General features: G+C 32.8%; 5 protein-coding genes across 11 annotated transcripts in view; 2 read left to right on the top strand and 3 right to left on the bottom strand.

Moving 5' to 3' along the window:
- Nucleotides 1-722, bottom strand: part of Adsl (adenylosuccinate lyase) — a 38,007-nt gene extending 37,285 nt beyond the window's left edge. The window contains exons 1-2 of the mRNA XM_077430115.1: nt 458-722; nt 29-368 (exon numbers count right to left, since the gene is read on the bottom strand). Of these exons, the coding sequence (XP_077286241.1) occupies nt 29-196 (168 nt within the window). The 5' untranslated portion in view covers nt 197-368; nt 458-722. The remainder of the gene's footprint in view (nt 1-28; nt 369-457) is intronic.
- A 3,146-nt stretch (nt 723-3,868) lies between these two features.
- Nucleotides 3,869-7,990, bottom strand: Hsdl2 (Hydroxysteroid dehydrogenase like 2). Of its 2 annotated transcripts, none has more exons than XM_077430117.1 (12): nt 7,785-7,990; nt 7,009-7,172; nt 6,837-6,928; nt 6,637-6,758; nt 6,374-6,460; nt 6,182-6,300; nt 6,002-6,098; nt 5,836-5,930; nt 5,263-5,363; nt 4,728-4,839; nt 4,511-4,639; nt 3,869-4,417 (listed from the first exon to the last, which is right to left on the bottom strand). In XM_077430117.1, the coding sequence occupies exons 1-12, from the start codon at nt 7,799-7,801 to the stop codon at nt 4,305-4,307; spliced, it is 1,248 nt and encodes a 415-aa protein (XP_077286243.1). In that variant the 5' UTR covers nt 7,802-7,990; the 3' UTR covers nt 3,869-4,304. The 2 variants fall into 2 exon arrangements, with proteins under 2 accessions (XP_077286243.1, XP_077286242.1); XM_077430116.1 differs by lacking the exon at nt 5,263-5,363 and adding an exon at nt 5,508-5,668 and having other exon boundaries at nt 7,785-7,958.
- Nucleotides 7,991-12,729: 4,739 nt separating this feature from the next.
- The window catches only part of wake (ankyrin repeat and fibronectin type III domain containing protein wide awake), a 62,168-nt gene continuing 48,254 nt past the window's right edge, over nt 12,730-26,643 (bottom strand). Inside the window, exons 9-14 of the mRNA XM_077429441.1 lie at nt 16,946-17,141; nt 15,873-16,005; nt 15,653-15,788; nt 15,368-15,579; nt 15,149-15,294; nt 12,730-15,071 (exon numbers count right to left, since the gene is read on the bottom strand). Of these exons, the coding sequence (XP_077285567.1) occupies nt 12,830-15,071; nt 15,149-15,294; nt 15,368-15,579; nt 15,653-15,788; nt 15,873-16,005; nt 16,946-17,141 (3,065 nt within the window). The 3' untranslated portion in view covers nt 12,730-12,829. The remainder of the gene's footprint in view (nt 15,072-15,148; nt 15,295-15,367; nt 15,580-15,652; nt 15,789-15,872; nt 16,006-16,945; nt 17,142-26,643) is intronic.
- On the top strand, nt 20,305-22,565 carry LOC143910309 (alpha-(1,3)-fucosyltransferase C-like). 6 transcript variants are annotated; one of them, XM_077428724.1, is made up of 5 exons: nt 20,358-20,660; nt 20,928-21,613; nt 21,689-21,884; nt 22,140-22,232; nt 22,368-22,564. In XM_077428724.1, exons 2-5 carry the CDS (start codon nt 20,980-20,982, stop codon nt 22,450-22,452), a joined length of 1,008 nt encoding a protein of 335 aa, XP_077284850.1. In that variant the 5' UTR covers nt 20,358-20,660; nt 20,928-20,979; the 3' UTR covers nt 22,453-22,564. The 6 variants fall into 6 exon arrangements, with proteins under 6 accessions (XP_077284846.1, XP_077284845.1, XP_077284847.1 ...); XM_077428721.1 differs by having other exon boundaries at nt 20,325-20,370; nt 20,449-20,660; nt 20,928-21,884; nt 22,140-22,565; XM_077428723.1 differs by having other exon boundaries at nt 20,341-20,660; nt 20,928-21,884.
- On the top strand, nt 24,243-26,620 carry LOC143910580 (alpha-(1,3)-fucosyltransferase C-like). The gene is made up of 2 exons (XM_077429112.1): nt 24,243-26,025; nt 26,097-26,620. Exons 1-2 carry the CDS (start codon nt 25,088-25,090, stop codon nt 26,374-26,376), a joined length of 1,218 nt encoding a protein of 405 aa, XP_077285238.1. The 5' UTR covers nt 24,243-25,087; the 3' UTR covers nt 26,377-26,620.

The raw sequence follows: 26,643 nt of genomic DNA on the forward strand, positions 1-26,643 counted from the left end.
CCAAGTCGAAATGTGATGATTCGGTTACCTGTTGGGCTTTGGCCAGGTAGAGCCACAGTTTCCGCCACGTGGAGAACTTCTTCTGGTCGCTGAAGTTGTACTGCATCTCCTTGGTGGCATACCTGGTGCTGAGCGGAGACCGGTAAGTGCAGAACTCCGTGTCCAGCAGCTCTGGTGGGACATCCTCGATGGACATGATGATGATTCCTTCTTACTTCCGGATCCTGGACGTGATGGATGGAACAGCTCGTTTATTTGGTCGCTTGTGGAGTGGAGGCTTCGCTCGCGCACGAGACCGCTCTGCTTCGCTCTTCGACTCGTTCTGACGCAAAACAGCTGACTTGACACATAACCTCTTCCTTCTATTTCTAAACATGTTTTTATTTTATTTTGCGCAACGTTCTAATATAATATTTACAATATTGTATGGTGCATTGATTTTTTATAGTTTATATACATTGAAGTAGAATGGGTAGAAGCGCTCTCAGCTTCCAAAAATGTTGCTACTAAAACTCCGTGCAGACGGAGATTTCGGCTGTTTTTCTCAGTTGCAGTAGGATCTCTGTAGCAGTAGGATCTCTTTGAAATAGGCTCTACTAGTGAAATTGTGTGGTAGTATTAGTTCGACAAAGTCCGAACATCTGTATGTGCACGTGCTAATTCGGACCAGCCTCACTCATTGAAAAAAAGTTATTATTACTTTATCTACATTGAAGTAGTATGCATAGAATTGCTCTCAGCCAGGAGATGTCAGCTGTTTTGTCCAGTTGTTGTAAGGGACGATCACTTCCACGAATTTTTTTTCCTCACTCTTTTGTCTCTCTTCTGACTTTCCGTCTCTCTCTTCGATGGCTCGCTTTTAAGCGATACCATCGAAGAGAGAGATTGTTAGGAATGACTATTCTATACATTATACTTCAATGTTTATATAACAATGAGAAGGACACTCATTCATTCATTGGCCGTTACACGGTTGTTAATCGTTCATTCACATTATGTACACATACATTAAGAGGGCTGTACACCCTAAACCTTAATTTTGTTGCCGTTCCTTTCTTCGATATATATATTGAGTGAATGCGACAATATATATATATATATATATATATATATATATATATATATATATATATATATATATATATATATATATATATATATCAATATATCAATATATATATTGAGTTGCGCTTTGACCAGATAAAACGTATTTTAAATCGACAAAATCGAGGTTTGGTATTCTCATATTTTCTCCTCCGAAACTGGACCAATTTAAAAAAAAAAAAATCATCATCGTTATGAGAAAGATATTTTCTGTGCAACTATGTGCGTTTTTTTTTTAAATCGACCGTTAGGCGGCCGCGCACTAGGCAGCCAGACTGCTGCAGCCTGGCTGCCGCAGCCAAAATATTGAGCAGCCAATTTCGGCAGCCAGAGTCGACGGCCAGTAGTCACCTTTCCGTCAAGCGTAGAAGAAATAATTCTTTACCTCTTGTTTCGTAAGAAACGCAAAGCAAAGAGAAGATTTTGGATTCATTCATTCAAACAAACAGCGTTTCCAGAATTGAATGGAGAAAGATGGATTGAGATAGCAAATGGTTTCAATAAAAATGCAAATTTTCCCAATTGCATTGGTGCCATCGATGGTAAACATATATGTATGTAAGATTAATAAAACCAAGCTTTCCTCACACTTTGTATTTGTGATTTCCTACCATCTTCGTCTTTTCACATCTCGATCACTATATTCTTCTGAAGACATATCCCATATTGCCTTACGATTTAATCCGTTAACAGATATCCGTTACAGATAATCCTTGAAAGGTCACACAGTCTCTGGGATTCTATTCGCTATCCGCGGCGTAAAACTTCTGGCTGCTACGTCAAGTGCGCGGAGACTGAAGGCAGCCACATACTAGCCACATACATTCTACCTTGCAGGCTCTGGCTGCGTGCAGCCAGCTGGCTGCCGTGCAATCGTACGCGATCTATTGGCTGCCTAGTGCGCGGGCTCCAATGAGCCACCGTATGTTAGATTGGCTGCGGCAGCCTGGCTGCCTAGTGCGCGGCCAGTCTTAAATAAGCATGCTGGACTCTTTTCTTGGGTGTAAAAAAGAGGCGATTTTATAGATATTTGGCGGCTCCTAGCTCCTATAAAAAATAACTAATCAAAAAAATAAAACGATAGATGCATCCCAATGGTGGATATCCATAGCATATTTAAAAATAATTTCTCTAGTGCCATAATTGAGGAAGGGAGAAGTGTAATACGTTTGTATGGACAAGGCGCTGGTGTCCACCCCTCTTAAGGCAACCATTTTTTCCAAATTGAAAACCAGAACATTTTTTTAAAAAAACATATTTCTAAATAGTACCTAAATTATTTAAAACGAAGACAAAATAATCATGGACGCACATTTATGAAATAAAAATGAATTCATTCTCTTGAACGCTTTTATAAAAATCTACACAAGACTGGTTAAAATTATACTATGTGATTAGCAAACATTTTAAGGTTTCATCACTGGTCTACACATACTTCGGCTGGTGAGTGTTCCTGGCTTCGCTCGGTATTTGTAATATAAACCGCTTAAATATGGCTAATCTAATAGTAAACATTTTATTAAATTTATTTGAATAGTTTTATTTTATTTAAATTTATTTGTATATTCATTTGTTTTTTATTAAATTGAACGTCACGGATTCTACGAACCAAACAAACAAACATACATACATAGAAAATCTCTTTCGAAAGTATGTATTAGATATAAGCAGGCGCGGCTCGTGCATAGGAACTGCGGCGCTGCAGCACCCCCAGAAAAAAAAAAATCACATTTGTATACATTTGCAACTTGTGAATATAATTTAAATAAGAATGATTAGATATTTGACATAATCATTATTAATGAGTATGTCAAATATATCTAAATACAAGTTGTAAATGTGATTTTTTTGTAATTTTTCTGGGGGTGCTGCAGCGTCGCAGTTCCTATGCACGAGCCGCGCCTGGATATAAGATATATGTATATGATAGTAGCATTAAAAATGTTTGAATTTTAAACAATCACATTTATTACACATCACTGGAATTTAAATGAAATTAATTTTGATATTTATCTTTTTTAATAACGCAGGTTCGTGGCTTAAAAAATCATAAAATTGTATATAGCTCATTTCACAGTTGCATTTGGTATAAGTATATACTTCTAGTGTGTCTATTTTTAATTGGGTTCTTTCATTAGTCCACGTATTGTTCACAAATGAAAATAATCGTTCGATGGGGGAATTCGATCCAGTCAGATACATATAAGGAAAATTCAACGGTTTGAAAGGAATTTCTTTATCTGTGAAATATTAAAAAAAAAAAATTTAACAGTTTGATGTTACAAAATAAAGAAAACAGTTTTAGAAAAATAGATAAATATAAATGATCAGTGAAATAAAGGACGTATGGTCAGCATGACTGATATTTTTTTAATATCTTTGATTTTCACTAGAATGTTAAAATATTGGTAAGTTGTTCTCTGATTTGAATGTGCGGAATGCTGGAATTTTTTCATCTGATTTGTCGAACCAATTCATTAGTCATATTGTGAAGCTAGTGGAATATCATGACTTTTTACCATAGAATTACGCAAATGATTGTATAATGAGCTTACTTTCACAAATTTCTTCATCATTAGTACTTGCTTCCTTCAGTTAGGGTTTCCCTACATGGCAATGACTTCAGTTTGCACAAGCAAATGAACTTAAGTGAGGGAGCAATGTAAAAAGGACTTTTAAATTTCCAACTAGTTATTTACCTTAAAAATGTTTTAAAATATTGTAGAAGTTTAGTTAAATACGTAATGTTTTTTTTTTTATTGTTGATTTATTATCAATAAATTAATTTACAAATATATATATATATATATAAACAAATTGATACTTAACACATACATATTTATAATATTTTTGTTTGTACAATACATTCAAAATGTTTTATTATATTGCAGTTCAAACAAAAAAACTTATGATATTAAATTGTCCATAAAATTATCGTTTTTCTAGAAACTCGAACAAAAATTATATAATTAGTAATGCAAATTTACCAAAAATTAAAAATTCCGAATTTTCCGTAAGAATTAACAAAACAATATCAAAACGGCAATTGGGAAAAATGTTAAAAAAAACGGTAGTTATCTTAAATATAAAATAAAATCTTTTATGTTATTAATTTAAAGATGCATTATAAAAAGGCAGTACAAAAATATATCACTCCATAAAAAATATTGTCCGTTCATAGGAAATATTCTATAAAATGATCACAGCTTTGATTTTAAACTTTTCATCAACTTTTCTAACTTCATTGCCTTCTGAAGGTCACCGGTGATTTTGAGTTTTCCCATCATAAATGCATTGGCTGGCTTCAATTTACCTACAAGTAAATACATAAAAAAATGAATGCAATTTAGTTATGTAGTTATTATATCTTATAATTTTTGAGCATTCTGAATTATATATTAATTACCAGTAAACATGTCGAAGAAATTTTTGCTGTCCATTGTTAAGGTCGCATCAGCTGGAGATGGAGGCTCTCCTTGTCCACATGATCCTTCTCCATTCTTGAGGTCAAGATACCAAACGCCCTCTTCCTTTCCTGATAAAACATAAATGCACAAAAAAAATATAAGAAAACTAACAAAAACTATTAATATGTACATTAAATATTTTAAAATACTCAATACCTTTAACATTGAATTGGAAAATTGCTTGAGTTTTTCCAACAATTTCAGTATTCAAAGTTTTGGTAATATCTTCGAATAATAATCGAATTTGACTCTGAGACCCACTATCAGCCTAAAATAAATGTAAAATTAATATTTTTATTTTTCATTGTATCATTATATTTCGCCAAATAGTAATTAAGTCAAATTAATAAAACTACATGTCAAAAATAGGCCTGCATTTAATTGGCTAGTAACTTTAAATGGTTTTGGTCTATTAATAAATTGACAGTTATTATTATTAACAGTCAGTAACTACAAATAAACGATCAGTAAATAAAATAAGCAACCAGTATAAATGTACATATACATATGTATATCGTCAGCATGTAAGTAAATGGTTAATTTACTTTAATAGTTGGATCAAAATTTCACTATTCCACTGCGTTGAAAGTTACTGATAAACAACTGACCAAAAATTAAGTTGCATAAAAAAATATATGAATGCTTTCAGTAATTTCTTGTATCAACATAGTGGCGCCTATTAAATTCACACCTTGGGGCTAGCTTTTGCTGCCAGAGTTTCTTCATGCTGTTTAGCAATAGCTGCTGGATCCTCGTCCAAGAAAAAGTCCAGCATTAGGCTGTTAGCATTTTCTGAAAAACAAATGAAAAAATATGGAAAATGCATCCATTTAAGTAATGACGGATCGTTCAAAGATGGGACCAAATGAATGTCTCGACAAGTTGCTGCGTTGCTGTAAAAGAAGGCAATTTAAGGTTTCATCGGTTGAAACAAACCTTTTTCTCATCGTCCGACGCAAATGACGCGGTAGACGTATGAAAAAGTCGGTTTCCTTTAGTTGCAGCTCTCCGGCTATTATAAATATTGAGTAATTCTTTAGAACTATCGCAAGGTTCGTCATCGATAAAACCATCCATCATTAGAGAATCAGCATTTGCTGCAAATCAACGCATTTCATGCACTACGTTTTATAATATATATAAAATGTATCTTAGATGCAAATTTAGATATTTATATAAACCCCTATAAAACTTAATTTTAAGTATTATAAATATTTTATATTAAGTATTATAAATATTTCATGATAACAATAAAATAATTTACCTGGATTACAAGCGTAGGGAACAAGATCTGTAACACCAGCCTCTTTAACGACGTCTTCATCGATGAAGAAGTTGCCCGATGCTGCTTTTGGATCCCTAGTTTAAAAACAAAGTATTGATAAAAATTCAACAATGTTTCATTTCACAGATCATAGTCCGATACGCACTTGGATAAGATTGCATAAGCTGCATCCGCAAGAATATCGGGCTTACGACTATGCTCTCCAGTTCCAGTCAGCATACGGATGGCAGCAGTATCGATAGCTAAACAAAAATGTAAATATTGATCAAATATGTTATTAAAAAATTATTTAAGTATTTAAAAATAAAATTGTATGATTGTTAACCTGTTCTGGGCCACAAAGCATTAACTGCAATATTGAGTGGTCTGAATTCTTCAGCCATTCCCAAGACACACATTGACATACCGTATTTGGCAATTGTGTAGGCCACGTGATTTGTAAACCTATAATAAATATCATTGTGCTTAAATTGTTGAGAAATACTATACAGAAATAATATTTGAGAAATATACATACCAATGTTTGCTTAGATTTAGGGGGGGGGAGAGGTTGAGAATGTGAGCGTGATTGCTATTTTTCAGATGCGGCAAACAAAGTTTTGACCTATGAACAGAGTGCAAAAATAATACAATATACTATTATAATCAGTGTAAAAAGAATACGCTTCAAAGGTCATTCATTCAAGTGGTAATAATGAATAATCGATAACTTTTACAACAATTATAATTGATAATATGTAAATTTTCTTATATTTGAAATGTACAAAGTATAATACTTACACTAAAAATGTACCTCTGATGTTGATATCATGCATCAAATCGTATTTCTTCATATCAAGCTGGGCCGTTCCAACCAGAGCAATAGCCGAGGCATTGTTGACTAAAATGTCAATACCACCAAACTGAAAAGAAAAATCAAACGTTACACAGTTTCCAATATAATAGGCAAACGTTTGAATGTTGTAGGGAAATTATGTAACCTTTTTAACGGCTTGGTCTATAGCACTTTGGACTTGGGCCTCATCTCTGATATCGACGATGCAAGGCAAAGCCTTTCCACCGGCAGCCTCGACTGAAAATATGAATACATTTTTAAATAAAAATGATATAAAATAAACCAAAATCCTCATTATTTAAATAAAATAACGTTACTTTCAGCAGCTGCCGTGTAAATGGTGCCTGGAAGTTTTGGATGGGTTTCGGCAGTTTTAGCCGCAACAACGATATTGGCACCATCTTTAGCTGCTTTCAAAGCAATAGCTTTGCCGATTCCTCTAGACGCTCCAGTAATAAAGATGGTACGTCCGGCGAGTTTGCTGAAGATTCGAAGAAAAAGATGTTATCAAAATTTCATTAGTTGTTGTGAAGCAATAATTAATTTGATAATTATTCTTATATAAAACATCACGAGATTTTCATCAGATAAAATATAATATATAATAACGTGGGAAAGATAAAAATATGAAAGATAACTGTTGTCACAATGAAGATAACTAACTATTTTGACATTAGAATTTTATAATAGTACAGTTATTATGTTAATAAAGTAACTGTAATAAAAATGGAAAGTTGATACTTTAACATATGTGTATATTAAAATATTCTTTGACATGTAGTGAGTATATGTAAGTAATACAAATGATGACAACACTGTGAAAATAAGAAAGTTTCTAAAATAGCATACTTGAAATGAATAAGCGATTCAATCAATTGAACTTATAATTAAACAATTACCACTACGTATAATATTATATACGTAAAAAGTAAATGTTTATATAAACGGTCTACGTGTGTTCACTAATTTATATTTAGTGTTGGGACAGATTCAATTTGAAAATTTGTGAAGTGAACTTTGAACGTGGCGTGTATAGCAATTATGAAAGACATGTGTGGGTAAATGTAAAAGAAATTGGAAGGATCGGCCTCACCCCGTGTTGGCGATCATGATGATGCAAGTATTGGACACTTCTAATGCTGGCTGGTCTAATGTTCTGGTGGCCGGGGAAAGGCTTGGAAACAAATTCGCGGACAAACCACACCAACAACAGTCGCCGGCCAACTGACAGCGGAATGCGGCTGGACTACTAACTACAGATACATATGTATGCACTTCACTTCACGCTTCCATAACGGTGTTTGCGAACACACCTAGATATTCTACAAAATATAATATTTACATACTTCAATTTTCACTTTATTTTATGGAAAATCACCACATAATGTGATTTAAACTGAACTGATTTCTGAATTATAATGAAATAAATATTTAATAGTGATCAAATTATATTTATAACCAGTGGCGGCTCGTCCATATGCACTGCGGTACTGCAGCACCCCCAAGGAAAATGAGAAAAATTTTATATTATTTGTGGGAATCTCGTCACCATCATCAAGACATTTACTGCGACGCAGAATACATTTCCAAAACCTTCTAGAAAGCTCCACCCCTACCAGTCGAGTGGAAAAAAACCGGTCGAAGCACACCTGCAGCCATTAAACTAAAATCAAGCGGAACGGTGCCAAAATGTTCCAGAAAGCTCCACCCCTACCAGTAGAGTGGAACCAAACCGGTCGAAGCACACCGCAGCCATTAAACTACATCGAGCGGAACGGTGCCAATCGTTCCAGAAAATTCTACCCCATCGACAAAAACACATTCCTCGCATACGCATCAACAACAGCTGCAACGAAACCCAAACAACGCCAGTCGACCCACAGCAGCAAGCGTCGACACACAGCAGCAGACCAGTCGACATCCAGCTTCTGACCTGCCACCACTACACTACGCTGACCATGGAGGATCAACCAGCCGAACGAGCCAGCAACACACTGCCGTATCCAGAGACCTTCCGAACATAGCCGAACAACGAGCCAGCAACACACTGCCGCATCCAGAGACTTGCTGAACATAGCCGAATGCCGAGCCAGCGACACTCTACCATATCCAGAGACCGCTGAACGACATACTTTTACCAACTATTAATCATACTCGTGTATACGTTGTTACATCAAAATAAATACCATATCCAACATATACCAGTATTTAATACCGAAACACAGACGAACCTATCTATAACACATGGCGGACTGGTGGTGAAGAACACCTTCACAACTAGATCAGTCCCCATAATTATATACATAAATGTATGTACATATATTATATAAAAATATAAATATCATTTAAGCGTGTATTAAGAGGGCTGTACACCTGAAACCTTAATTTTGTTACCGTTCCTTCCTTCGATATATATATTGAGTGTATGTATATATTGAGTGAATGCGAAAATATATATCAATATATATATATATATATATATATTGAGTGAATGCGACAGTTGCGCTTCGACCAGATAAAACGTATTTTAAATTGACAAAATCGAGGTTTCATATTCTACTATTTTCTCCTCCAAAACTGGACCAATTTTTAAAAAAATTTCATCATCGGTATGAGAAAAATACTTTCTGTGCATCTATCGGCGTATTTTTTTTTAAATCGACCGTTAAATAAGCACGCTGGACTTGTTTCGTGGGTGTAAAAAAGAGGCGATTTTATAGATGTTTGGCGGCTCCTAGCTCATATAAAAAATAATTAATCAAAAAAAATAAAACGATAGATGCACCCCAATGGTGGATATCCATAGCATATTAAAAAATAATTTCTCTAGTGCCATAATTGAGGAAGGGAGAAGTATAGTACGTTTGTATGGACAAGGCGCTGCTGTCCAGCCCTCTTAAGCTCGCCCGTACACCGATACATACAATAATGATCATACATCGCGGTACTAATATCAGAAAGTGAGGCATAATTTATGATTTTGTGCAGTACGGTTTTCGATGGAATATGCCGAGTGGGCGAAGGAGGGGTGTGGGGGCAGCTAGAAGCTTGGTCCGTACTGCACTCCCAACAGTACGCATTTCTTTTTGCGTTCGTGTGCGCGCCCGACACGCTCCTCACTTTTCCTCATTTCTTCTACACCTTTTGTGTTTCCTTCTACACCTCTTACACTTTCCACGTTTCTACACTTCCTTCTACACGTCACTATTTAAGATGGTATCGAAATCAAGAGAAGCTGCAATCTAGTAATATCGATGCATTTTCAATTAAAGAAAACTTAAAAAGTTAAAAACTACCTCTGAGCCAGACCGGTGTTTTTCATCAATAAATAGAATAAAGACATACATATATAAGAAACACAATGGTTCAAGAAAGATTGAGGGCTTTGTCTATGCTATCAATTGAAAAAAAATGATTACGAACAGTGAAAAATTTAACGAAAAGGTGATAGACCTTTTTTCAAGGAAAAAAGACAGAAGAATCAATTTTTTAATGAAATAAAATACATATAATGTTTAATTTTGATGTTAATAGTAAAATATAATCCAAATAAACATTTTTTTTACTTTTAATCAACCGCAGCACCCCCAGATATCTACTCTATCTTTTGAGTAATGATATCTACTATAGATATTATTACTCAAAATGCAAATAGAGTTCGCTTTTATTTATCCTGCCACAAACATAATCTAAATGTTTTTGTGCGTAATATTTATCATTCCATCGGAATCCACCAAAGAATATCTTACAGTAATCTGTGCAAAATTATTAGTTTGGCCCCCATGTACAATTATAGAGAACCAAACACCAAATTTATTTTCGTTCCTAGTATTTTAAAATATGTCACCCAATTTGGATATTTCGATAATTTTTATTATTATATGCTAATTAAAATTAGCTAATCCATTGATTTTATTAAAATTTTGTGTTATAAAATCACCTCTATATAGAAGTGATCATTTATTTGTCTTCATCTATTTTGACCACTTGCTTGGTATTTACAAATATTGTCTAAATATACGTTTTGACATGTACAGTATACGTGAGATAAATTCACGTCACGATTTTGCCAGAAATTGTTTCACTTAGTAATTGGCAAATATTGTTATCCATTTTGACAATCATATCTTTATTTTTCATGTATTTGGCTTTATCATATTGTGCCTTTTCATAAATGGCTCTATCATACTGATAATTTATTTACTGTTTTACTTTATTTTGTTTGTATTATGGTATTAGTTTACTTTGTTTAGTAAATTTGTAAATTGTTATATATTTTGTATGTAGGATGCAGGTATTTATCGTGTAACTGTCTTAAATTTTGATAATTTTGGGACTTTCATTATACGTACATATGTAAATATGTACACACTTATAGGTATGAATAAAAAATACAAAATACACTGATAAATATATTTCATTTTTTCTGCTTGGAACAATTAAGCACAATTTTATTAACAAATGAAATACATTTTGTAATTAATGAATACATACTGAATAATTCTCAGTATAGTACAGATTTTCAATCTATACAATTTTTGCAAGTGTATTTAATTAATAATAATAATAGAACATATTATAATAACAATAATAATACAACGTGTGTAGATTGTGTACGTTTGAACGAACTAAATTTACACAGAATAAATCATTCGCCTAATCTTCCACAGTATTCCTAATGATAATTAATCAATCATAAGACATTCAGTAGGCTTTAACTATGATTTACTTAAAACAAAGTACACATACAGAGTATATATATATGGACATACATATACACATATGTATGTTTATATATATATATATTAAATAATATATTATAAAAATACACATTTTTCTACTTAAACTCACATTCAAAGTTTTTATTTGTGAATTGAAATATGATGATATTAATCAATAAATATGGCAACTTGATTTAAAAATAGGGTTTTCTTAAAATCAGGTAAATTTAAATATTCTTTTATACTAAAAAAATAATATATTTTACATGGCTACTTAGTATTGGAGTTATAATTTGTAAAGACTAATAAAACTTTATTTAGATTTTATTTAAACGTTATAATCTTCAAATAATTTTCAATAAAGCTCATTCTCGCAATAATGCGTTTAATATTTAAAATAAAAATCATTTCGTAATATCTTTGCAATACATATAAGATTCACAATAAATATTATTATAATATTACAGTACATATATAGAGAAGTAATTCAGATTTTAATATGCATACGTGGAAATGAGATGTTAAAGAAAAAGTAAACTAGGAAAACATTTCGCAACATCAACGTACACTCTCAATCGATACGCTCAAAAATTGACACCATCATATAGCGAAATTGTCCAAGTTTACTCTCCCGGCACATTTAAAATCTATGGCAACAACTTATGATACAATATGCACCATGAACTGAATGTACACACCATAATTTAAATAACGCGCATACATAAATTATATCTTTATCAATAAAATTGAACGTCGGTTCCTAAAGATACAAAGCCATTTAACACCGTCACATATTTATTATCTAAAGCAACCTATTCTTTTTAACTAAACTATACAAATTAAAATCAACGGAGATCTTCAAAATACTTTATATTGACACATTTCTTATATAGGTAACGAATATTCCATATATATGAAACGATACTTAAAAAATACATGCACACTTCCAGCCTAGAATATACATCTGCGACCTGCACCGTAATTCTTTCTATAAGCACCTATGTTCAATCCCTAAAATACAAGTTGTCATTTAAATGTTTGCAATGTAAAAAACATGAAACTAACAACAATGTATATGTAGATCAATTGAGTCATTTTTTTATTATAAATTAATACTTGTGGCATATAAGGACGTCAACTTTTACAAAATATAATACAGATACACTACGTAGACAGTTAATAGTTGGAAAGCAATATTTTGAAAATTTAAGTCGACTGGATAAAGGCGAATGTGCACTGGAATGTCTGGAATAAAAGTGTTTAAAAAGTTTTACAGAATAATTCAAGGGCTTTTGATTTTACTAGATCATCTTTCTTCATCGTATACACTTCACTAGTAAAAATAACAATCGAAATAGCATACTATAGATACAATCTAAACATGCACAAAAGTCTATAATTGAAAGGAATGGAATGATTAAATGAAAGCAACTTGTTTGCTGGAGTGTTCTAGTGCTGCCAAAACATCATGTTTTTGCCTAACATACAATCGACCTTTCCTCCACGGGTTCTGTAATTGTAAGGGTTTAAAGTCATCCCTAAGACATCTTTCTCTAGCACCTATAACGGCGACTAAGCAGAAATTTTTAAGCTTATCACTAGTGTAAATTGGACCATCTTTACCTTTGAGAACGACGGCCATGTTGAGTTGCTTAACCACCAAGTCTACGACTTCCCTGGCAGACGTGCGAGGGGTGACATGCAATTTTAGAGACGTTCCGCTGGCGAGGCCGGTATCGTAGGCAGCGTACACTTGCAATATACCCGGTGACAGATTTTTGACAGTGAGCGGTTCAGAATTCAGTGACTGGTCGCGGAGACTGCTGTGCGAACTGTAGCGGCTGCCGTCGCTCGAACTCGCTACATCCGACGCTTCATTATTCTGTTGCTGAAGAATCTTTGTTTGTGTAAGTGGCGCGTTTTTTTCAGATACTTTGTAATCTTTTTGAACAGAGTTGGTTCGTTCATCATCTGTTCGGCTATCGCATCTGGATGAATATTCTGATGTTCTGTCGTCGCCGGTTTGCTCTTTGGCCGCCTCAAGAAAAAACTGGTTCTCGTCGTGAGTTTTGGCGTTTTCATTATACAAACACTCGGAATGGGTTTTTTCAAGTTCAGTTTCAGATTGAATTGCATTCAATGTAGGCTTTAAGTAAGTAGTCGGTTTGAGAAACACTCCAGTTTGCCCTGTGTCTGTAAAATCTAGGTTACATTTAACATTCGACATGCTTTTTGACGAAGATATGTTCAATTCGATCTTTTTTGGTTTGTGCGATTTTTTCGTTTTTGGCTTATTTGGTGTGGACGTCGAAACTGGACAACTTTGCCCTTCGGAATCGCTCGACATGCTATGTAAAGAATCTGACGTATTTGTGGTATTTGCAGTATGTACACTTACCATACTGCTGGCATAGAATGGTTTGACGTGAAGAAGAGGACTGGATGTTGCCGATAAACTAGAATTGAGTGTTGAGCTTTTTCTTCGTTGAGTGTTTGAATTTGGTTGGGAAAGAAGAGTATCCTGGCTTCTTGAAGGTGGAAGTCTATTGATTATAACGGGCTCTTCGAATACTTTGCAAGGAACGGGTTGAACTACAGGGTAATAATTATTGCTAACCATACTGGAATGTGTATATTGAGAATCAGCACTACTTTTCCTAGAGTAAGGATCTAGAACGCTGAGTGCATCGGAAGTAGCGCTTAAATATTGTGATCCACTAAGATTCAAAGTAGATACAGAGTCGTTTCTAGGTGAAATGCTTAAGTGCTGTTCAGATTTGCTGAATTCAGTTGATAGAAGATTGGTACAGGGAGGGCCAAGTGGACTGGTCGCATTGGGCCCTGGCCATGATCCTCGACCGGGAGAGCTTTTTGCTAATTTCGGATCTCTCGGTGGCAATTGAAGTAAAGTTCGTTTCAAGTTGGAATTGTTAACATTGGCAATGACCATTAAATTATCGGCGACTGGATTATTATCCGTGCTGATTAATGTTGTGGGTATTCTGCTGATTAGATTCTTCATTTGAATACCAATGTTATTGTTTCCAGTGCCACCCTGTAATTTATCCTTATCCCTAGCGAAACTTATAACATCCATTAACCATCTAGAATCCTTCCAAACTGCATTCAAATTATTTTGAAGCTCTTGTAATTTTACTAATCTATCCTTAGCCGTTTGCAATTCACTATTTGAGAATGCTTCTCTGTGTGAGTGGTTCGCTAGCACCGTGTCAAGCTCCAATGTACAACTTAATTTTGAGTATTTATTTATAATACTGTTTTGATATGTGTTGAGATGTATCATTTCGAAAGCTTGAATCGGCAAACTCAAGAGATCACCTCGCTGTAAAAGTATCTCTCTTTGACCTGGCACTGAACAAGCTTGTTCTGCTGGAGGGCATATAATAATAAAACTTACATCACTACTTAAATCTATTATTTCAATATCGTAAAGTCTATGCGTTAGAGCATTTTCCAGTGGAATATCCATATATTTGAATAGCTTTTTGGCAGTTGACGTAACAAGATCTAGGAACATTTGCTGAGATTCTGTCGGCGATTGAGACTGGATACTCGTAATTGACATTCTTCTACTTGATTTCGTCTGGTGTTCTACTAAACTTTTCGTTTGCTGTTGCTTTAAATAATCCCATTCTTCACTGTAAACGAAAATTATGTTTTATACACATCCATATATGCGAAAAAATGCAATAAATTAAAAATAATAAATACTAACGCAGAAACGTGAGAGTTGTCTCTCATTTTGCAATGGGGCAGCACGTTCGGAGCTTTGGACGGCACAACCACTTGAATAAGATCTACGGACGATTGCAGCTTCAAATAACCCAAATACAGACCTCGAGGTAATTTCACAGATGACAACTATAATCGAATTAAATTGATTAATAAAATACCAATGGTATTTGTTACAATGCAACAAGCGAACTTTGCATACTTGATGATAGTTAATTTGTTCTTGGATCGTTCCCATTAACAGATCTCCAATAGTGTTATCCTCACTAAGAACGGTCAACTTTTTGTGCACTTTATTCAATGGCATCCATCTAGAATTGATCACTGAAACGCTCTTTGGCGATTTGACAGAATTGATGCAAGATATTACCAATGTGCCGTGACTGTCCCGCAATGGCTTATGGTAAAGTTGGCCTAGAATTGAAAGATTCTTATATTGTAGGTATTCTCTAAAAATGTTTTAATATTAAAAGAGAAAAATTATTACCTAAATCTTGTATACATAGTGCAGATTGCATTTGTGCAGCAGCTGCGAGTAATTTAGTTCTAAAATGAATAGCGGAGGATGCATTCTTTTCCATATCACTTCTCAAACCTTTTACATCGTCCCATGTGCAAGCCACCTATATATAGCAAAGAGTTTCATTAATTGAACTAATAATAAAATAAATTTGAAAAAAGTAATCCAAAATAGTTAAAATAAATACCTTCATTAACCAATGATAATCCGTATATATACAAGCAGGGTAAGTCTCGTCTATTTCTATTACTGGTAAAAAATCTTCATTGGTGACTAGCACCTTATCTTCATGATAAATAATGCACGCCAAATAAACACCTCTGAAATAAAAATGCAATGGTTTAATCAATTGTATTCATATATTACAGGTTAAATCGAATTTGGACAAAATTTTGGTCCCAAGTAATGATTTTCGTACAAAATTTTACCATTAATTAGTAATTCATAATTAATGTAATTTTAATTAATTGGACTTTTAATTTGATGAATTCAAATACAATTATCGAAATTTAATATAAAATGCTACATTAATTAATAAGTTAATCTATAAAAATCCAATACATAATTTCGAAAGAGACTTTGTATGTATATATCTTTGGTTGGGAATTTCATAATCGAGTCAAAAATGATATCAAATAAATTTAATAAAAAAACAAATGAATATTTACTATTGCATTCGCCATGTTTACGATATTTATATTATAAAAATTGAGCGAAGCCGGGTAAAACAACTAGTATAATATATATAAAAACGGATGCGATGTATGTTTGTGGTTATATGTGAATGCATCGATAAGTATGAAGATTTCAAAAAACCAAATTTTAGAACACCAGGAGTATACGTTATGCATAGAGACGAGATGCGAGTAAGCAGTTTAGCGGGGAAGTGGGGGGTGTGGATCGTCTGGCATATGCTCCTGATATTGAGCACTTGCGTTGACGTCAGATGCACGGGAGCGTACACACATACACAAAGGCACACACATTCATTCATCATTTCGACGCGGGCGAACGGGTAGCGTTTAATGAGCGCTCGACTTTTTACTATTATTAAACTATATTGATATATAACATATAAATTTATTTTAATTCGTGTATCAATTCCTTTCCGAAGCCACCCATTGAAATCAACGGGCACAACACTAGTGTATGTATAATGATAAAGATCATCTAAATATGTACAATATGTCGCGAAAAAGTTCAACTAAATTATAATTAACTTAATAATGTGCTTAAGTAAAATAAAAAAGTAAAATGTACCGTCGTAGGTTCTTATGAAATTTACTAGCAGCTGTGAAGAGGTGTTTAATGGCATGTCGTCCTCGATGTGGACGACGAGCTGGAGCTGCAGGAGCTCGAGTTGGCCTAGCTAATCGTGCTGCTGCACCGACACGTTCCAGAGCTTCAGCGGAGCGTCCATCAAAACGAGCCTGCTTCCCTTCAACATCTCTCCAACCTAAAAGTGGAAGAAATATAAAATATTAAATAACATGTAGCAAGATTTCAAATAAAGTCAGCTGTAGTGATAACTTGGTAGGGTGTTTTCGATTTTCGATGATTTCACAAATCTCAATCATATATATAATATCACTATTCTGTCTGAGATAACGCTCGCCGTACTATAATAGTCGTTTCGATTCGACATACATATGTAGGTCACAGCTAAACCACTGCCAAAACGTATATACAATACAATAACAAAAGAAAAAACTTCTATATATACTATTTGTTACCAATTTTTCTTCTTGGCAGAGAATTTACCGCCATCTATTGAAAATTTATTTAATTAATTAATTTTTCTATTGTTAACATGTAGGTAGGTAGGTAGTTTTTACCTTTTTTCATATTAAATAATTAAATATAAATATTAAATTAAATATATTTAAAAGGCATTTGAGATAAATTTGACCGGCGTGCGGATCGAACCGACACATTTCTTTTAATTTTGATTTTATTTAATAACTTGCCAACACCCATGCGATGATATGTCATCGGGTACAACACTAGTAGTATAATATATAATTGCTGAAAATATATGAATTTGTCAGAATTTTCCAATTTATTTACAATTTCTATTAGACTGTATGACTTATTTATGAAACCACAAGAGAATTACATTCTATTTCTATTTACGTCATTATTAAATTTATTTCTACATGGTGACACACTATCAAAAAAAACCTTATACATATATGTACAAAATTAAATTTACCAGTTTTTTCAGTGTTGATAATGCAAGAACGAATTAGTTTAAAAAAACTTTTCGCAAAATATTCGATATCCGCATGTATGTATATGTTTATGGATTAGTAAAAAAAATTGTTTGTTATTATTTAATATTATACATATATATTGTGACTTGCATCAGCGTTTTTTAACTATCAGTTTGTATAAAGGTATCGGCAGAGAAATGTTATACAGTACACTCTCGATTATCCGGGCTAATGCTGGGGAGGGAGGGCACGGATAATCCGAATCATCAAATTTTGACTTGGTTTCGAGTATAATATCATATTAACCCTGTGACTGCTACAACAACGATATATCGTTGTTATGAAAATGGCGAAGACTGCTAACAACGATCGTTGTTGACGTCATAATTGCCGTATTCCATACTTTCTATACGCAGTACGTCAGGGGTGTGATGGTGCGTACGCACCAAGCCAACGAACGGCCCACAGGCCAACTTTTAAAACCAGTAGCGTACAAAATATCGAAATAAAAATTAAATTTAAAAATTGAAATTAAATATCAAAATTAAAACTATTATTATTATATTAAAATTAAATTCAAGTATCAAAATAAAATTATAATCATTATATTAAAATTAAAATTAAATATTGAAAGTTAAAACAGAACATGCACAATTTAAATAAATTTTCGAGATTGACCTAAAATTAGATCATCAACAATCACATACAGATAATCCTCGACGTTTGTTTGTCGAAGATGTTTTGACTTACGAAGATACGCACTAAGATCGAAAAAAAATCAAAGAATTATTATTTTTACTTCCCCGTAATGCGCAGTTACTGAGAATATATCATGTATTAGTATGGGTGATCCAACGATGGAAGCTAACCATCACGGTCACATCAAACGGATTTTTTTATTCTTCAATTGTTTCTCTCGTCGAAATAAATCAAGTCATTTAATCATTTCAGAGGTAAAATTTATCGGATAATGTGTGATTATTAATTTTATTTCGACGAAAGAAAAAAAACCCTTTGCCAAATCACCGACATCCGACACCGCGTTTTTTTATGAATTGTTTTTTTTTTATCGATCATCCACGTGGAAATACAGTAACATCTCGTGACGACTTTAACAATATTTTTTTTCGCTCGTAAGCAGAGAAATTATAATATTTCTCTGGTTTTAAATGCGTATCGTCGTAATTTAAAACATTGTTGTAATTCAAAACATCAACGATGATCTAATTTTAGCTCAATCTCGCTCTTTAGCTTGATTTTGATATTTAATTTCAATTTTAAAATTTAATTTTTATTTCGATATTTTGTACGCTACTGCTGGTTAAAAAGTTGGCCCAAAATCGTCGTTGGTTTAGTCCGTAAGCACCATGAAACAATCGATTGCTTTCCACGACAATGAGCTGCCATAATTCATCGGTAAAAAATAATCGAAGTAAGACATTGGCAACGCGGTAGTCGGGTTAAAATAATATTTTTTTTTTTACATATATACCAGGAAGCCTTTACAGGCAAACACCAATGCGCCTTCTTGGCCAATTACAATTTATTACAATGCAGAATTTTTATTACAAGTCGTTGAATTACGAGACACTGAAAAACTCGCAAATTAACGATATACATTTTATTGCACATTAATCATACTACAAATAGTGGTGACATAATAAGTAGGAAGGATTTATAGCCAACTGAAATGCATACCAAATGTTTATGATACATGTTGAAAAATTATTTGATTACTTGAAATTTCGCATCCTTGTGTGTCTCACTCACACGCATATAATTAAAACCAAGAAAGAAAGAGAGAAAGACCGCTACCTGTTTCAAATGTATCGCATGTTGAAAAGATACATCGATGTCTAAAAATAGATTATTGAAAAAAATAATGCATCCAACAACAATAGTCAAAACTTATTGAGTGTATATATATGTAGGTATCTCTTTCACAAGCGCGCATGTAAAAGCAAGACAGAAAGAGAGAGCGTGAGTCCACAACTGCTTCTTAAAAAATTATATAAAGTATTCCAAAAATTACGCGCGTTCGGCGAAGTATGTAAAAAAAAAATAATATATTATTTTTTTTTTGAAAAAATAAAAAAAAAAGATAAAAAAGGGTGCATGGTAAACGGTACATACTCACTTAATTTGCGCGAGCAGGATACAACAGGAACAAGAGAAACAGGCTTTTCCTCCCGTATTCTGCGCGCGCACATTAATACGGGAGGAAGAGCCTGTTCCTCTTGTTCCTGTTGTATCCTGATCGCGCAAATTAAGTGAGTATGTACCGTTTACCATGAACCCTTTTTTTTTGATCTTTCGATTTTCGATATTTGCCTTCCGATATTTGCGTTTTCGGGCCCGTCACGGAGACCGGTTATGTACATACATTGACTTTATCTTATCCATGTTAGATTAAAAATTTTACTATCCTTGTTTAGCTGTGTTAGTCTGTTAAGTGCGTCAGTTGGATAACGAGTTAGTAAGACTATTCGTCTCTGAAACGAAGGTGATTCAAGAGCCGTTGATGTTAATCCTGCTTTATTAAATTTAAAGTTCCTGTAAACGCCTTCAAGTACCGCATTATTAATAGCTTGGGAGAGATGGTATATCATTGTCTGACGAATTTTTCCCATTGGCGCTATCTACTAATTGGCTAACTACTTGGAGATGGTCCATTGTGAAGTTTCGAGAATAAGTTTGAATAAAACTTGTATACATTGGACTCCTGTCTGCGAAGTGTTTCCTCTATTTTTATGGGTCTGCAGGTAAAAAAATGTTGAAAGCCACCTATTTAGATAACATAACTATATTCGAAATATTTCTGTACAAAACGTGTTTTGCATTTACAACATTGTGGTCTCGACAAAAACACAATTAGCATGTACATAAATACACAGCGCAGGTACGTCTTTTATTCAAGGTACATACATAATGTTTGGTTATAAAGATAACGAAATATATAAAATAATATATACATATGTAAATATTTAGTAAAAAAAACAATAAGATTATATTTTTATAAATAATTTCAGATACAACATTGAAAATAATTAAAAAGTGTTAAATGATAATCGTAAAATAATTATGCAAAGAAGAATTAAATGGCTTATTGCTGGGGTTTTTGCAATGATTTTTTGGTTGACATATAGTTATAATTATTCAATTAACACTAGCCTGTTAAAAAATTTCATAAAAAACGACGAAAGACTCAAAGATGGAGTTAAGAATATTTTGATGTGGACTCACAACTACACAGAGCCATTCAATCGATTTAAAAATGGAAGAGAGTCATTCTTGGAAGCAAATTGTCCGATAAATAACTGTTACATAACTAATAATCGCAGTTATTTAGAGAGAGTAGAGAGTTGGGATGCGATACTATTTCATGCACCGGAGTATACATGGAGAAACAACCCGTGGAAACACGGAATGCCATCGGTCAGGAGTCCTCACCAGAGGTATATATTTGTATCGATAGAATCATCAGCTAATTATCCAGTTGATGATCCGAAATGGGATGGTTACTTCAATTGGACTATGACTTATAAGACTGACTCGGATGTTCGGTGGGTGTATTTAGCTATACGGGATGTAAATGAAAATTTGGTAGGACCTAAACCCAACATTGAATGGAATATTGGCGATAAAGATGTGTCACGAGATATAAAAGATGAGATTAAGAAGAAGAGCAAAACTGCAGCATGGTTTGTATCAAATTGTAAGACGTTGAGTGGAAGAGAAAATTATGCGCGAGATCTTCAGACACACTTAAAAAAACTTGGTTTAACGTTAGATATCTACGGCCGTTGTGGAAACTTAAAATGTCCTAGAGATGATATGTCATCGTGTTGGAAGATGTTAAAAGATGACTATTTATTCTATCTGTCATTTGAGAATTCTTTCAGTGAAGATTATACCACAGAAAAATTACTTCATGCAGTATTGAATGATGTCGTACCAATTGTGATGGGAGGTTCTGATTACTCAAGGTATTAACATTGGTACCTTACATTTATATATATATATATATATATATATATATATATATATATATATATGTATTTAATCATTTATTTTAAGATTTTGGTTGTAGATAAAACGTCAGTATGTAATTTTTTATTGAATTTGTAATTTGGCATGGTTTCAATCTGCAAAATATTATATAGTAGATATTGCATAATAAGATCTGTTATTATTTGAAAATTTCCAAATCAATATAAATTAGATTATTTCTATGATTTTAGATTTATTCCACCAAACTCATACCTGGATGCCAGTAGTTATAGAGCTGAAGATCTAGCAAAAGTTTTAAACGATTACATGAATAACAAAAATGAGTATGAAAAGTTTTTTAAATGGAAGAATTATTACAAATACCATAGTTATGATGATAGTCCTGAAACCCACCAAGCTTGTTTACTATGTGAAGCTTTGAATAAAAATCTAGCAACTAAAACATATTACAATTTCAGGGAATGGTGGAATGGTAAAAAAGTAAATAGAGACGGTTGGTTCGGTAAAAAAGTAATTGTAAACAGTGACGGTTGGTTCGGTTAATCCTGTTTAAAAAAAACTTATAATCATATTAAAAGATACTTGACATTGGAAAACTTGTATCATGATATAACAGGATTATTATTAACGAATTTTAAATAAATTATTTAACATTATATATGTAGTTTTTTTTCCCCCCTATAATTGTGTGTTCGATTAATGGCAATTTTGAAATCACTTTTCAAATCTTATTTTGTCTTATTCTTCTAGAATTGTCAAATAAATCTAGCTCAACCTTCATATTATATTAAGATAGGGGGGGGGGGGATTTTGAGAGCTACCCAAACACAACAAGAAAAGTATTTAGGTTACATATGTATATATGTACATACATATTGTTTGTATACACAGGCTTGTTTCTAGCCGATTTTAAGGGTAACTAAAGATAAACAAGAGAAATATTATTATTATTATATATATATATATATATATATATATATATATATATATATATATATATATATATTTTTATAGGAAGTCCGCTGGGTAGTAGGGAGGATTGCAGGAGAGAGAGACAAGTAAAGACGATCTCAATTCAATCTTATGTTTATTTAGAACAATAGGTAATCGATGCGCGTACGCAACCGGCGCGTCAAGGCGCGACGCCTACTACTACTACTGTCGCTACCGCACACGGTTCAGGGGTACCAACCTTAACATTAATACATACGTGTACCAACTGTTCGGCATGAGCCACATCATTATACATAATTGTAATCATTTTTATATTAATATCCTACACACACATATATATATATATATATATATATATATATATATATATATATATATATATATATATATATATGTATGATCGCTTATATTACTTAAATAATAAGCATAATCAATGGCGTAGTGCTGTTGAGTGAAAATAAAAAATATTTAATATTAGATAATGTAGAGGTTTTTTTTTTCAAATAAATATAACATATGTACATATAAATATGTGTAATGGCGTTCCGCTATTGTTATATGTATACGCACGCATAAATTAAATCAAGCACACATAAAGCACAATATCGTATATATGTATGAATTTATGTATGAGCGATTGCGATATCGATTTCAATTTCAAGTATGAAGATTTCAAAAAAATATTATTTTGATTTCGATTTTGATTCCGATTTCAGTACAGATTTCGATTCCTTTTTCAGTTCCCGATTCGAATTTATTTTTCAGTTCCTGATCCAGATTCCTTGTTCAGTTCCGATTTTCGGTACCCGTTTCAGTTTCGGATCCAGATTCCTTTTTCAGTTCCGGATCTGGATTCCTTTTTCAGTTCCGGATTCCGAAACCACCCGTTGAAATTTCAACGGGCACGACACTAATTTTATATAAAACTTCTAGATATGAAATTTCGGTTCAATACAACGAAAGGTTTCTGAGAAAAATATAGAAACCTCGATTCTCGAAAGTAAAAATAATACTACTGGTTGAGGTCAAAATATTTAAAAAATATAAATATAAAAAAATTATCACTTCTACTACATGTAAAAAATTTCAGATAGGAATAGCGGTGTTCAAAAAATCCCCAAAATACACAGGCACGCATTTTTTCTAAACCATGAAAAGGTGATCAGTGATCGATTTTGATTTTGAATCAGTCAAAATATCATGTTAGAATTTTCGCATGATCACAAAACTACATATATCTATTTTTACTACGTACATAGATAAAATGATAAAAATTGAGAAGTTTTATGAGATTGAAATGCATTTTTGTTTGAAAAAAAATATATATACATATGTATTCCCTCGTCAATAATTTTTCTTATTTTAATTTTTTTAAATTAATACACCAGTGGGAGGGGGGGAGGAAATAAAATATATTTGCAGACAATCGGCTGAACCCCTAGACAAAGCCCTGTCATTAATTGTTAATAATGTTTGAGAAAAGTAATTACCATACAAATATAAAATGTTTAAAGATCAAATTTAATCAGATTTCTTACAGATTTAAAATTGTTACACAATTTATGTAGTCATATTATTAATGCATAATACATGGTAATTATGAATTAAAATTGACAATTATGTACATATGTACATATAAGTATTGTACTGTCTATGTTTTGTGTTTGACAATTGGTAGCACTGGTGTTGCCATGCATTATTATTTGCAACTGTGTGGCGCCAAATAATTTTTTTACTTCCGGTGTTAGTCATTCTGTTCTCCAAATGTTTGATTACATAATGGGTTGGCCAAATCTGACCTTTATTGTTCATTAGTATGCTGAAGACTGGGTTTTATCATAATATGGAAACTTTTCTTTTTTTGTGTAGTGGCAATTTTGAAATTATGTATGCATTGAAATGGGAAAATCCACACCAAAATATGAATCAATTTTTGATAAGGAAAAAAAGCGGCTAAAGCATTACACGGCAAATGCGCAAACCAATTAGACTATGGCTGTATTTTTTTTTAATACAGTTATATAAATAGTGAACAGTTGAGTTTTAAAGCAGTTACTAAAAATAAATATGTGGAAAGGGTGAAAACATAAATTTTAACGACTTGTTGTACTATAAAAATGTAGTTTTATTGGCATATTGAAAGCGTCTAGATAACACACTATCTTATCAGTGCTACAAAGCCAAATAGTTCGAATAATATGTCTTCGTAAGAATAGGTTATGTGATGAAGTTTATAAAAATGTCGTATAGATTCAAATTCTGTGTGAACACTTTGATTGTGATAACAATTGTAACAGTGCTATTCCTCATATTTCAAAATTCGGGAAACAAGGCTACCACAAGTGTGAATATATACTCAAGTCCACCTGATAGTACTGATAGTCCATCTGATATGAAATACATACTCACGTGGACTAGTCCTACAACATATCCTTTCATTTATTTGAAAGAAGGTCAGAAAGCATTCGAAAGAGAAAATTGTGAATTCATTAATTGCCATGTCACACATGACCAGAATTTTTTTTCTGATTTGAGATCTTTCGATGCCATTCTATTCCATATTCCGGAATATATATGGAGTCATAATAGTAATAAATGGCCATTTCCCAAGCCACGGTCTCCAAATCAAAAATATATAATAGCATGTATTGAGTCGGCTGCCAACTATCCAACTTGCGATCCTAAATACAACAATTTTTTCAATTGGACTTGGACATATAAATTGAGTTCAGATGTGATGTGGGGTTATATGGGTATACGGGACCTGGAAACTGGTAAAATTGTCGGACCCAGAGCTGACATGCAGTGGAGGAAAGATATGGATGAAGTTACTGAGGAAATGAAGAATAAATTGAAGACTAAAACGAGAGCAGTTGCTTGGTTTGTTTCCAACTGTTGGACGAAAAGTAAAAGAGAACAGTATGTCAAATCATTAGGTAGCAGTTTGAATAAGTATGGATTACAAATTGATATATACGGAAAATGCGGACAGCTGAAATGTGAAAGAGATTCACAAGAGTGTTTTGATAAAATGGAAAATGATTATTTCTTTTATTTAGCATTTGAAAATTCCATGTCTGAAGACTATGTAACAGAAAAGTTTGTACATCCAATGAAACACAGGGTTGTGCCAATTGTTTATGGAGGAGCTAACTATAGCAGGTGAATATTTACATAAATGAATTTGTTTACCAATAGAATGTGTTATGAATAAATTTTCTCTAATTTTGTAGATTTGCTCCGCCAGGATCATATATTGATACCAAAGATTTTGAAAATACTGACGAACTAGCAATAAAAATAGACAGCCTCATGAAGAATATTGATGAATACTCCAAGTATTTCAAATGGTCTAAATATTATTCATATCAAAGGGATATTGAAACGCGTGAAACGCAATCGTTTTGCAATTTGTGCAAAGCCTTGAATGATCCTGTAAAAATGTCTGAGACTAAAACATATGGAGACATGAAGACATGGTGGAATGGTGAAAATACAAATTACTGTTATTAGTATCAGAAATACGTATACATATGTACATTGAGTGTAAAATCTGAAATATTGATTGTAATTGTAATTGTTTGAAAAAATTGTCATAATAGATATTTATAGTTTAAGTAATTTCGTAGGTATGTCATGTTTTTAAAATTATCAAGATTTGAAAATTTATTGCTATAATAACTAATTTTAATATTATATTTTTTATTCAAAGAAAATTAAATATCATTTCATTTATTCAAAATGAAAATTTAAAATGTATATTCTATTTTTTATATTCAT

Source organism: Arctopsyche grandis, chromosome 4, assembly GCF_051622035.1.
Source record: "Arctopsyche grandis isolate Sample6627 chromosome 4, ASM5162203v2, whole genome shotgun sequence".
NCBI classification, from domain to species: domain Eukaryota; kingdom Metazoa; phylum Arthropoda; class Insecta; order Trichoptera; family Hydropsychidae; genus Arctopsyche; species Arctopsyche grandis.